Source organism: Salmo trutta, chromosome 16 (assembly GCF_901001165.1).
Source record: "Salmo trutta chromosome 16, fSalTru1.1, whole genome shotgun sequence".
NCBI lineage: Eukaryota > Metazoa > Chordata > Actinopteri > Salmoniformes > Salmonidae > Salmo > Salmo trutta.
The window spans coordinates 58,080,664-58,094,029 of NC_042972.1; the positions used below are offsets into that span (position 1 = coordinate 58,080,664).

At 43.2% G+C, this 13,366-nt stretch overlaps 1 protein-coding gene across 1 annotated transcript in view; it reads right to left on the minus strand.

Moving 5' to 3' along the window:
• The window catches only part of unm_sa1614 (un-named sa1614), a 119,680-nt gene that overhangs the window by 49,454 nt on the left and 56,860 nt on the right, over positions 1 to 13,366 (minus strand). Inside the window, exon 19 of the mRNA XM_029695093.1 lies at positions 3,199 to 3,314. Coding sequence (XP_029550953.1) covers positions 3,199 to 3,314 — 116 coding nt within the window. The remainder of the gene's footprint in view (positions 1 to 3,198; positions 3,315 to 13,366) is intronic.

Here is a 13,366-nt window from a genome sequence, read left to right on the forward strand (position 1 = left end):
TTTAACAAATACACCAGAGAAATATGTGTCTACTGGTTTCCTCGCCCAAGATATTAGTGACCATTGATCAGTTGTTTGTGTCAGAGAGCCTTGTGTCATCACAAAGAGGAACTATAAAAACTTCAGCGAACAGGCTTTTTTTTACATTATCTTTTTTTAATGACCCGGATTGTATTTCAGCTATCCCTGAACCAGATTTAGCATTCAGCCTTTTTGCAGATGTTTTCTATGCTATTGTGGATAATTATCGTCCCTTCAAAAAATGAAGGGTTAAAGGTAGATCGAATGCATGGTACTCTCCGGAATTATCAGAAGTCATTCATAAAAGAGATGATGCTTGGGTCAAGGCCAGGAACACAGGATTAGGTCTGGACTAGCAAGCTTTTAAGCAATTGAGGAATCAGAAAGGCTAAATCTGATTATGTAACCGCTCTTTCGGATTGTAATGGGAACCCGGCAAAATTCTGGAAAACTGTCAAATCCCTAAAGGGTTCTACTTCCTCCTCTCTGCCACAAGACATTAATTCAGACACAAAAAAATTGCTATCATTGATGTATTTAATCACCATTTTATTTCAGCGAGCTCCCTCTTTGAAATAACTTCCAAGTCTATTCACAATGATACCGGGCTGGATTTTGATAGGGGAAACTTGCTGAATGATAAGATAAATGCTTTTCAAAGCTTTTCTTTTAGGCTATTTACAGAAGAAAAAAGTCCTGGATGCTTTGCTAGCATTAGACGACAAGAAATCCACAGGGCTGACTGACCAATTGGATCCATGTTTGCTGAAGTGTGCAGCGCCCATTCATTGTGGGCTCAATAACCGACATTTATCAGCTCGTGCTGCAACTTCATAAGGGCGGGGAGAGTAGTGATCTTAATTACAGACCCATTTCAAGGCTTCCTTGTCTAGCTAAGATTCCTGAATCCTTGGTTAATGTACAGCTTTACTCTTTTTTTATCTGAGAAATGTATTTTGAATGTAGACCAATCAGGGTTTAGGCCTAGGCATAGCACTATTACAGAGATCACTTTAGTTGTTAATGATCTTCTCAAAGCTTTAGACACTAAAATGAAATGTGCTGCTTTGTTTGTGGACCTGTCAAAATCTTTTGATATTGTTTAACATTTTATTAAATAAGTTGTCCTCGATAGGCCTGAGCTCCGACACATGTTCATGGTTTCATGATTATCTTAGTGGCAGAACTCAGGACATCGTGATTGATGGGGTTAAGCCAGAATTTCTTGAAGCACATAAAGGTGTTCCGCAGGGTTCGATACTAGAACCTGTTCTTTTCATTATTTATATAAATGTTATTTGTTCAATCTGTAAAAAGAAATATATAATCTAAATGCGGCTGATACTATTATGTACGCAATTGCCCCATCTGCTGACCTGGCTGTGACAAGACTACAGTCCTATTTTGCAGTTGTGCAGGAAGTCCTTACTGATTTAAAACTCGTACTTAATATGGGCAAAATACATGTTGTTTTCAAGTTCTAGTAACATTGTCTCAATTGCATTCTCTTTACTCATCGGATGGTTAAATAATCGAACAAGTTAAGTTGCTGCATGCAAATACCTTGGTATTTATCGTTTTTAAAAAAACATACGAACTGAGCTTGTTAATAAACTAAGATTTAACGTGGGCCTTCTTTTTTTATAGAAAAAGATCTGGTCTCTCTCTAGTCAGCAGGAAGCAGATTGTGCAGTCAACCTTTCTACCTGTTCTTGATTATGGTGATACTATTTATCAAAGTGCAGCTGCCTCTACTCTTAAACCCTTGGATGCACTTTTTCATATCGCCCTTCGTTTTATCACTAGAGACAGTTTTATTACTCGTCACTGTATTCTTTACCAAAGGTTGGTTGGACCTCTTTGAAGTCACGTAGATTACAAAGCCCTGCTCCACAAACTTCTGACTTTAAAATGACAAGTTATCAAACCTGTTCACAGGGTTGGTTAACTCTGGAGACTCCTTTGGTGTCTACAGAGTGACACGGAACCCAAATCGATCGTGCGCTATCGTGCATAAATGTATTGTGTCCCCCAACACCAAACGCGATCATGACACACAGGTTAAAATATCAAAACAAACTCTGAACCAATTACATTAAAATTGGGGACAGGTCAAAAAACATTATACATTTATGGCAATTTAGCTAGCTAGCTTGCACTTGCTAGCTAATTTGTCCTATTTAGATGGCTTGCTGTTGCTAGCTAATTTGTCCTGGGATATAAACATTGAGTTGTTATTTTACAAGGTCCTCTACTCTGACAATTAATCCAGACACAAAAATGGTCAACCAAATTGTTTCTAGTCATCTCTCCTCCTTTTTATTCTCTGGACTTTATATTGCGATTGGCAACTTTCATAAATTAGGTTCATTACCGCCACAGACCTCGTTCATCTTTCAGTCACCCACGTGGGTATAACCAATGAGGTGATGGCACGTGGGTACCTGCTTCTATAATCCAATGAGGAGATGGGAGAAGCGGGACTTGCAGCGCGAAATGCGACACAAATAGAACTGACTTCTATTTTAGCCCTTGGCAACGCATAAGCTCGTTGGTGCGCGCGAGCAGTGTGGGTACAATAATTGAATAATATAGATTTCTAAATGTATTTTGCAACGCTCGCGCACGCGACGTGAGTGGTATAGTCAGCCTTTAAATTTCTTGCACCTTATGTGAGGAATGATCTACAATACGCTTTAAAATTGGAAATATTTGTGCCTCTAGGGCATTTCAAATGGTTGTTCGGGGACCTTTTTACTAAAGAATGTGTCTGTTTTTTCTGATTGTGTTTTGCTTTTCATGTATTGTATATGAATGTTTTGCTTTTCGTGTATTGTATATGAATGTGTAGTTTTACGTGTATATTGTATTTGTGTGTATTGTGTTATACAGGGCTCATCTAAAAGGGACCTTAAAATGTTAAATAAAAACCTTGAGGCTTTTTAAAAAGAAGATCAATTAAGAGAAGATTAATTCAGTGTAAAAAAATTAAAAATCACTTAGTTCCATTGACATCAATGCATGACATTGACTACAGTCAAAGTGAAATATTCCTCACACAGAGCAGCATGGATGGAACATGGATAGACATTGAACAGAGAAGGCATTTCTGATCTCAGGAGAGGACCACTAGGGTGCAGGCCTGGTCTTTAGCAAGGGACTACTCATAACACTCACTGTTATGTATGTTGGCCTTGGCTCGGAGAAGCAGTTTAAGACACTCTGTTCTGTTGTGCAGACAACAGTAATGCAACGCACTGTTTCCCCTGGCAGTCTGGACATCCAGATTGTTGCTGTAACAAAATCAAAACACAACACAGTTATACTCATACAATACACTGGGATATAAACCTTTGACATGTTAGACTGACTAAGAAGAACACAGGAGCCACTGTCTGACAAATTCATGATGAATAACAAACATCTACTCTGCATGTTTGGCTAACATCCTTGACATGGTCCCATAACTTAGAAGACATACAGTAAATCTAATCTATGCGCCAGTCTCATCTGGTGTCCTGTGTGAACTTAAGTATTTCTCTCTCGCTCGTCCTGAGCCAATGCCTACCTGGCTACCTGACCTGATGACTCTTGTTCTGCCTGCGGCTATGGAACCCTGACCTGTTCACCGGACGTGATACCTGGTCCAGAACCTGCTGTTTTTGACCAACTCAGTCCCCCCCCCCCCCACCTCACCTGTTGTCTAGACCTCTAAATGCTCAGCTATGCTCAGACCTCTAAATGCCAACTGACATTTACTCCTTGCAACCAATATAAAGTTCTATAATGTATATGGGGATACAACCAACCCATCTCTGCAGATTTATCTGCGAAGAGACAATCATTAGATCACTTGTTTTGGAACTGCCCATATGTTGCTTGTTTTTGGTCGCAGGTGGCAAAAAAATTGCAATATTTACTTGGCGTTAACTCTGAAAATAGCACTGCCAGGTGAATTTGAAATGTCATAGTCAAATCGATCAATAATATAATAATACTCTTAGCAAAAAATGTCTCTTTAATTTACAATCTGTAGAAACAATGAGAATAGAAACATTCAGAACTTTTGTGAAACATCACAGAACTGTGGAAAATACACTATATATACACACATACAAAAGTATGTGGACACCCCAGGAGAACGCTATCTGCCCGAATGCATAGTGCCAACTGTAAAGTTCGGTGGAGGAGGAATAATGGTCTGGGGCAGATTTTCATGGTTCGGGCTAGGCCCCTAAGTTCCAGTGAAGGGAAATCTTAATGCTACGGCATACAATGACATTCTAGACGATTCTGTGCTTCCAACTTTGTGGCAACAGTTTGGGGAAGGCCCTTTCCTGTTTCAGCATGACAATGCCCCTGTGCACAAAGTGAGGTCCATACGGAAATGGTTTGTCGAGATTGGTGTGGAAGAATTTGGCTGGCCTGCACAGGGCCCTGACCTCAACCCCATTGAACACCTTTGGGATGAATTGGAACGCCGACTGCGAGCCAGGCCTAATCGCCCAACATCAATGCTCAACCTCACTAATGCTCTTGCGGCTGAATAGAAGCAAGTCCCCGCAGCAATGTTCCAAAATCGAGTGGAAATCCTTACACCAGTTATAGCAACAAAGGGGAGGACCAACTCCATATTAATGCCCATGATTTTGAAATGAGATGTTCGATGAGCAGGTGTCCACATACTTTTGGTCATGTAGTCTATATGGCTGCTAGAAATCATAACTGGATGGTCTTCAGAGATAGATGGAGGCTGGGACAAAAAACAAGCAAAAGATAACTAATATAAAATATACTGTCCATAAATGTATATAGTACGCATAAGGTGGAAGTAGACACCTAAGTAATGTTGTCCATTAGTTTACTCCAATTAGGGTTGGTGGTTGTCAGATGACAAAATTGCAAAATTGTCCCTAGCACAAGGTGCACCTGTGTAATGATTATGCGGTTTAATCAGCTTCCTGATATGCCACACCTATCATGTGAATGGATTATCTTGGCAAAGGAGAAATGCTCACTAACAGGGATGTAAACAAATGTGTACACAACATTTTAAAGAAATAATAATAACAATGGAACATTTCTGGGATTTTTTATTTCAGCTCATGAAACATGGGACCAACACTTTACATGTTGCGTTTATATTTTTGTTCAGTGTATATTTTCCAAAAAAGTGTGTGTGTGTGTGTGTTGGGGTGTCAGTGTAAGGTTGTGTGAGTTTTTGGTTAGAGTCCGGTGTGTGTGCATTGTCAGTGCAAGAGAGGTAGTTCAAAAGGGGTCAATGCAGGTAGTCCGGGTAGCCATTGGATTATCTATGGCAGTCTTATGGCTTGGGGGTAAAAGCTGTTCAGGGTCTTGTTGGTTCCAAACTTGGTGCACTGGTACTTCATGCTGTGCGGTAGCAGAGAGAAAAGTCTATGGTTTGGGTGACTGGAATCTTTGACCATTTTTTATCTTTCCTCAGACACCGCCTGGTATAGAGGTCCAGTGATGTACTGGGCCACAATCACCACCCTCTGTAGTGGCTTGCAGTCGGGTGCGGTAATGGAGCCAGTCAAGATGCTCTCAATGGTGCAGCTGTAGAACCTTCTTAGGATCTGACGGTTCATGCCAAATCGTTTCAGCCTCCTGAGGGGGGAAGAAGCGCTGTCGTGCCCTCTTCACAACTGTGGGTGTGTGTGGACCAGATTAATTCCTTAGTGATGTGGACACCAAGGAACTTGAAGCTCTCGACCCAATCCACTACAGCCCCATTGATGTGGATGGCGGTGTGCCCGCCCATCCATTTCCTGTAGTCCACGATCAGCTCCTTTGTCTTGCTGACGCTGAGGGCAAGGTTATGGCCTGGCACAACACTGTCAGGTCTCTGACCTCCTCCATATAGGCTGCCTCATTGTCATTGGTGATCAGTCCAACCACCTGCGTATCGTCAGCAAACTTGAGGATGGCGTTGAAGTCGTGCACGGCCACGCAGTCGTTGGTGAACAGGGAGTACAGGAGGGGACTAAGTACACACCCCTGAGGGTGGCCCGTAAGGAAGACCAGGATCCAGTTGCAGGGGAGGTGTTCACTCCCAGGGTTCTGAACTTGGTGATGAGCTTGGAGGAGACTATGGTGTTGAATGCTGAGCTGTAGTCAATGAACAGCATTCTTACATAGATATTCATTTTGCCCAGGTGGATGAGGGCACTGTGAAGTGCTATTAAGATTGCATCATCTGTGGTTCTGTTTGGGCGTTATGCAAATTGAAGTGGGTCCAGGGTGTCTGGGATGATGGTGTTGATGTGAGCCATGACAAGCCTTTCAAACCATTTCATGGCTATAGATGTGAGTGCTACGGGGCGATAGTCATTTAGGGAGGATACCTTCATGTTTTTGGGCACGGGGACTATGCTTGAAACAAGTGAGCAAGCTCATGGCTGTGTCCCCCTTTGTAATCCGTGATAGTTTGCAAGCCCTGCCACATCCATCGTGCGTCAGAGTAGGATTCAATCTTAGTCCTGTATTGATGCTTTGCCTGTTTGATGGGTCGATGGAGGTCGTAATGGGATTACTTATAAGCATCCAGATTAGGGTCCTGACCTCAACCCCATTGAACACCTTTTGGATGAATTGGAAGTGAGGTTGAGCACTGAGGTTGAGCACTGAGGCCTTGCTGAGGCTCAACCTCAGTGCTCAACCTCAACCAATGCTCTTGCGGCTGAATGGAAGCAAGTCACCGCAGAAATGTTCCAACATCTAGTGGAAAGCCTTACCAGTTATAGAAACAAAGGGTAAAATGGATTTTATAAAATGTAGAGAAACGGCCCCTCTGAATGTGCATTTTCTTGTTTGCTTATGGCCTTACACAGCTCGTTGAGTGAGGGGGAGAGCTTTGTATGCGTCTCTGTGTGTGGAGTAAAGGTGGTTTAGATTTTTTTCCCCCTCTGGTAGCACATTTAACATGCTGGCAGAAATGAGGTAAAACGGATTTAAGTTTCCATGCATTAAAGTCCCCGGCCACTAGGAGCGCCGCCTCTGGATGAGCATTTTCTTGTTTGCTTATGGCTGTATACAGCTCATTGAGTGCGGTCTTAGTGCCAGCATCGGTTTGTGGTAGTAAATAGACAGCTACGAAGAATATGGATGAAAACTCTCTTGGTAAATAGTAGGGTATGCAGCTTATCATGAGATACTCTACCTCAGGCGAGCAAAACCTCGAGACTTCCTTAGATATCGTGCACCAGCTGTTGTTTACAAATATACATAGACTTCCACCCCTTGTCTTACCAGAGGCTACTGTTCTATCCTACCGATACAGTGTATAGCACACCAGATGAATGTTATTCATGTCGTCGTTCAGGCACGACTCGGTGACACATAAGATATTACAGTTTTTAATGTCCATTTGTTAAGATATGTGCTTGTAGTTCATCTATTTTATTTTCCAATGATTGTATGTTGGTTAATAGGACCGATGATAAAGGCAAATTAATCACTCGCCGCCGGATCCTTACATTCTTGAAGAAGATGGTGCCGACAGAGATGGTCGCTTCGCGTTCTTAGGAAACTATGCAGTATTTTGTTTTTTTATGTATTATTTCTTACATTGTTACCCCCGGAAATCTTAAGTCTTATTACATACAGACGGGAAGAACTATCGGACATAAGAGCAACGTCAAATTACCAACATTACAACCAGGAACACGACTTTCTCGAAGCGGATCCTCTGTTTGGACCACCACCCAGGACAATGGATCGGATCCCAGTAGGCGACCCAAAACAATGGCACCGCAGAAGGGGCAGACGTATACTACTATATACTACTCGCCAATGTTGACAACAAGGTAGACGAAATTCGAGCAAGGGTTGCCTTCCAGAGAGACATCAGAGATTGTAACATTCTCTGTTTCACGGAAACATGGCTCACTCGGGATATGTTATCAGAATCGGTACAATTTCGTCACACATCGCGCCGACAGAAACAAACATCTCTTTGGTAAGAAGAAGGGCCGGGGTGTATGCCTTATGATTAGTGAGTTGTGGTGTGAGCCTAACAACATACAATAACTCAAGTCCTTTTGTTCACCTGACCTAGAATTCCTTACAATCAAATGCCGACCACATTATCTACCAAGAGAATTCTCTTAGATTATAATCACAGCCCTGTATATCCCCCCCACCAAGCTGACACCTCGACCGCCCTGAAAGAACATAATTGGACTCTATGTAAACTGGAAACCATATATCCTGTGGCTGCATTTATTATAGCTGGGGATTTTAACAAAGCTAATCTGAAAACAAGGCTCCCTAAATTTTATCAGCATATCGAATGCGCAACCCGGGCTGGCAGCGTTCTGGATCATTGCTACTCTAACTTCCGTGACGCATACAAAGCCCTCCCTCGCCCTCCTTTCGGCAAATCTGACCACGACTCCATTTTGTTGCTCCCAGCCTATAGACAGAAACTAAAACAGGAAACGCCTGTGCTCAGGTCTGTTCAACGCTGGTCATTCCACGCTTCAAGATTGCTTCGATCACGTGGACTGGGATATGTTCTGGATAGCCTCAGACAACAATATTGATGTATACGCTTATTCGGTGAGCAAGTTTATTAGCAAGTTTATTAGCAAGTGCATCGGTGATATTGTACCCACGGTGACTATATTTCCCAACCAGAAACTGTGGATTGATGGCAGCATTCGTGCAAAACTGAAAGCGCGAACCACTGCTTTTAATCATGGCAAGGCGACCGGAAACATGAGCGAATACAAACAGTGTAGCTATTCCCTCCGCAAGGCAATCAAACAAGCTAAGCGTCAGTGTAGAGACAAAGTAGAGTGGCAATTCAATGGCTAAGACACGAGACGTATGTGGGAGGGTCTACAGGAAATCACGGACTACAAAAAGAAAACCAGCCCTGTCGCGGACACCGACGTCTTGCTCCCAGACAATTTAAACAACTTCTTTGTTCACTTTCAAGACAGACACGGCCCACTACCAAAACCTGCGGGCTCTACTTCACCGCGGCCAATGTGAGTAAAACATTTAAACATGTTAACCCTCGCAAGGCTGCCGGCCCAGCCAGCATCCCTAGCCGTGTCCTCAGAGCATGCGCAGACCAGCTGGCTGGTGTGTGTGCAGACTTATTCAATCAATCCCTATCCCAGTCTGCTGTTCCCACATGCTTCAAGAGGGCCACCATTGTTCCTGTTCCCAAGAAAGCTAACTGAGCTAAACGACTATCGCCCCGTAGCACTCACTTCCGTCATCATGAAGTGCTTTGCGAGACTAGTAAAGGATCATATCACCTCCAGGAATGCCTATGTAAGAATGCTGCTAATCGATTACAGCTCAGCATTTAACACCATAGTACCCTCCAAACTCGTCATTAAGCTCGAGACCCTGGGTCTGGACCCCGCCCTGTGCAACTGGATCCTGGACTCTGACAGGCCGACCCCAGGTGGTGATGGTAGGAAACAACATCTCCACTTCGCTGATCCTCAACACAGGGGCCCCACAAAGGTGGGTGCTCAGACCCTTCCTGTACACCCTGTTCACCCATGACTGCGCGGCCATGCACGCCTCCAACTCAATAATCAAGTTTGCAGATGACACAACAGTAGTAGGATTGATTACCAACAACGACGAGACAGCCTATAGGGAGGTGGTGAGCGCCATCGGAGTGTGGTGTCAGGAAAGCAACTTCTCACCCAACGTCAACAAAACAAAGGAGATGATCGTGGACTTCAGGAAACAGCAGAGGGAGCACCCTCCCTAGCCACATCGACGGGACAGCAGTGGAGAAGGTGGAAAGTTTTAAGTTCCCTTGGTTTAATGGACATGGACAAACTGGTGCAACAACTGTCTGAAATTTGGCTTGTCACCTAAAACCCTCACAAACTTTTACAGATGCACAATTGAGAGCATCCTGTCAGGCTGTATCAACGCCTGGTATGGAAACTGCGCCATCCACAACCGCAGGGCTCTCCAGAGGGTGTTGCGGTCTGCACAACGCACCACCGGGGGCAAACCTGCCCTCCAGGACACATACAGCACCCAATGTCACAGGAAGGCCAAAAAGATCATCAAGGACAACAACCAGCCGAGCTACTGCCTGTTCACCCCGCTACCATCCAGAAGATGAGGTCAGTACAGGTGTATCAAAGCTGGGACCGAGAGACTGAAAAATAGCTTCTATCTCAAGGTCATCACTGTTAAACAGCCTTCAATAACAGAGAGGCTGCTGCCTACATACAGACTTGAAATCATTGGCCACTTTAAAAATGGATCACTAGTCACTTTAATAATGCCACTCAAATGGTGTTTACATATCTTGCACTACTCATCTCATAGGTATATACTGTATTTTATACCATCTATTGCATCTTTCCTATACTGCTCGTTCATTGCTCATCCATATATTTGTGTGTATATATTCTTATTCCATTACTTAGATTTGTGTGTATTAGGTAGTTGTTGTGGAATTGTTAGATTACATGTTAGATATTGCTGCACTGTTGGAACTAGAAGCACAAGCATTTCGCTACACTCGTAATAACGTCTACTAACCATGTATGTGACCAATACATTTTTATTTGATTGAGATGCCGGGAGCTGACGCTGGTCATAGTTCATGTGGGGTCAAACGACATCAGAAAGGCTAGCTCGGAACATCTGAAAATGTATTTTAAAGAACTGACTTGAGCATTTAAAGACTCCAAAAAACGGCCAATCATTTCAAGTCCAGTACCATCGTTGGGCCGAGGGTGTGAAAGATTCAGCAGGCTACTGGCATTACATATCTGGCTAACTGTACTGTAGCTCTGCTGGAATCACTTTTATAGATAACTTTGACACCTTCTGGAAACAGAAGGTACTCTACAGCAGGAACTCTACCAGGGGTACGCGCACAAGTTGTTCTGCTTCCACAAGCATATCCAAAGCTGGCATCAGTAATTTTACATTTGTTGTTAGCCCAGCTGACAGTTGTGAATCTGATGCAGCCGAAGAGCTACTGCCCCTTTACCTGGGAAAGCACTGAACAACAGACAGGGACGTTGGACCATTGAAGAGGCGCAAATATGGTGAGAACATTGATTTGGGGTTCACTTATATTGGGAGTAGTGCCTTTCCTCAGCCAGTGTGTTATGTGCAAAAGTACTATCTCACAACTCGATGAAACCTTAACTCTTGCGCAAACATTTAGAAACAAAACATGCCAATTTGAAAAATAAGCCATGGGAGTTTTTTGAGTGAAAATTAAGACGACTTTCGAGTAGTAAGACGTATAAAAGCAACATATACCATTAATAACAAGGGGCTAGAAGAGTCTTATATGGGGAGCTACCGAGAGGCTAGGACAGGCAAGCCCCATACTATTGTGGAGGACTTAATTCTTCCTGCTGCCGCGGATATGGCTGAGACAATGCTGGGGGAAAAGGCCCAAAACACTATACATATCAAACAACACTGTTACACGGCGCATCAGCGACATGGAAGGAGATGTTTTGAAACAATTACTACTTCGCATACAAGCCAGTGAATTCTATGTGTTACAGCTGGATGAGTCAACAGACGTGGCGGGCCTGGCACAGATCCTGGTATATGTCCGTTACATTTATGGGGTGTCAATAAGGAAGACATCCTCTTCTGCAAACCACTGGAAACCAGGACAACAGGAGAGGATATTTTTAAAGTACTGGACAGTTTTGTGACATCAAATGGACTTTGGTGGTCAAGATGTGTTGGTATCTGTACTGATGCAAAAGCCTTGACAGGGAAACATAGTGGAGCGGTAATGCACGTGCAAGCAGTTGCTCCCGACGACACTTGGGTACACCGCAGCATCCACCGAGAGTCTCTTGCTGCCAAGGGAATGCATGACAGCTTGAAAGACGTTTTGGACACTACAGTGAAAATGGTTAACTTTGTTAAAGCAAGGCCCCTGAACTCTCGTGTATTTTATGTATTTTGCAATGATATGGGCAGCGACCATGTAACGCTTTTACAACATACAGAAGTGCGCTGGTTATCAAGGGGCAAAGTATTGACACATTTTTTTTTAATTGAGAGACGAGCTTAAAGTTCTCTTTACTGACCATAATTTTCACTTGTCTGACCACTTGCATTATGACAAGTTTCTTACACAAATGGCCTATCTGGTTGATGTTTTTTCTCACCTGAATGATCTGAATCTAGGATTACAGGGACTCTCCGCAACTATATTTATTCAATGTGCGGGACAAAATTGAGGCTATGATTAAGAAGTTGGCGCTCTACTCTGCATTAACAAGGACAGCACACAGGTCTGTGTGAAAATGAACTCAAGCTTACGGACAATGTCAAATGTCATATAGCGAAGCACCCGAGTGAGTTGGGTGTGCAATTATGCATGTACTTTCCCGAAATGGATGACACAAACAACTGGATTCGTTATCCCTTTCATGCACTGCCTCTAGTCCACCTACCGATATCTGAACAAGAGAGCCTCATCAAAAATGCAACAAGCGGTTCTGTGAAAATTGAATTTAAATCAGAAGCCACTGCCAGATTTCTGGATTGGGCTGCGCTCAGAGTATCCTGCCTTGGCAAATCGCGCTGTTAAGACACTGATGCCCTTTGCAACCACGTACCTATGTGAGAGTGGATTATCAGCCCTCACTAGCATGAAAACTAAATACATGCACAGACTGTGTGTGGAAAATGATTTACGACTGAGACTCTCTCCAATACAACCCAACATTGCAGAGTTATGAGCATCCTTTCAAGCACACCCTTCTCATTAACCTGTGGTGAGTTATTCACAATAAGGTTTTATATGTAAGATGGTTAAATAAAAGAGCAAAATTATTGATATTATTATTATTTGTGCCGTGGTCCTATAAGAGCTCTGTCACTTCCCACAAGCCAGGTTGTGACAAAAACTCACACTCATTCTTATGTTTAATAAATGTATCATATTGTGTGTGTGTGTGTGTGTGTGGCAGGCTTACAATGATGGCAAAAAAACCACATTTATGAGAGCGCTGACCCTGGTGGTAGAGGGGGTATGCAGCTGGAGGTTGAATGTTTGTTTGAAGGGGTATGGGACTATAAAAAGTTTGGGAACCACTGCTCTTCAGGAATGACGGAGTCCATCCTAATCATCTTGGCTCCTGGACTCTGTCCACGCATTTCAAGGCTGCGTTGAGACAATGACTTATCAATGACCTAAGACCAGCTCAGTTAATCCCTACCATTGTGACAATGAGTCGTCATAATGCTGCATCAAATGTAAATTATCCTAGGGGCTTTGCCAGACACAATGTAAGTTACTTAATTTATGTCCCTCTAATTGCCCTGAATACCTCTTAATCCTACAGCT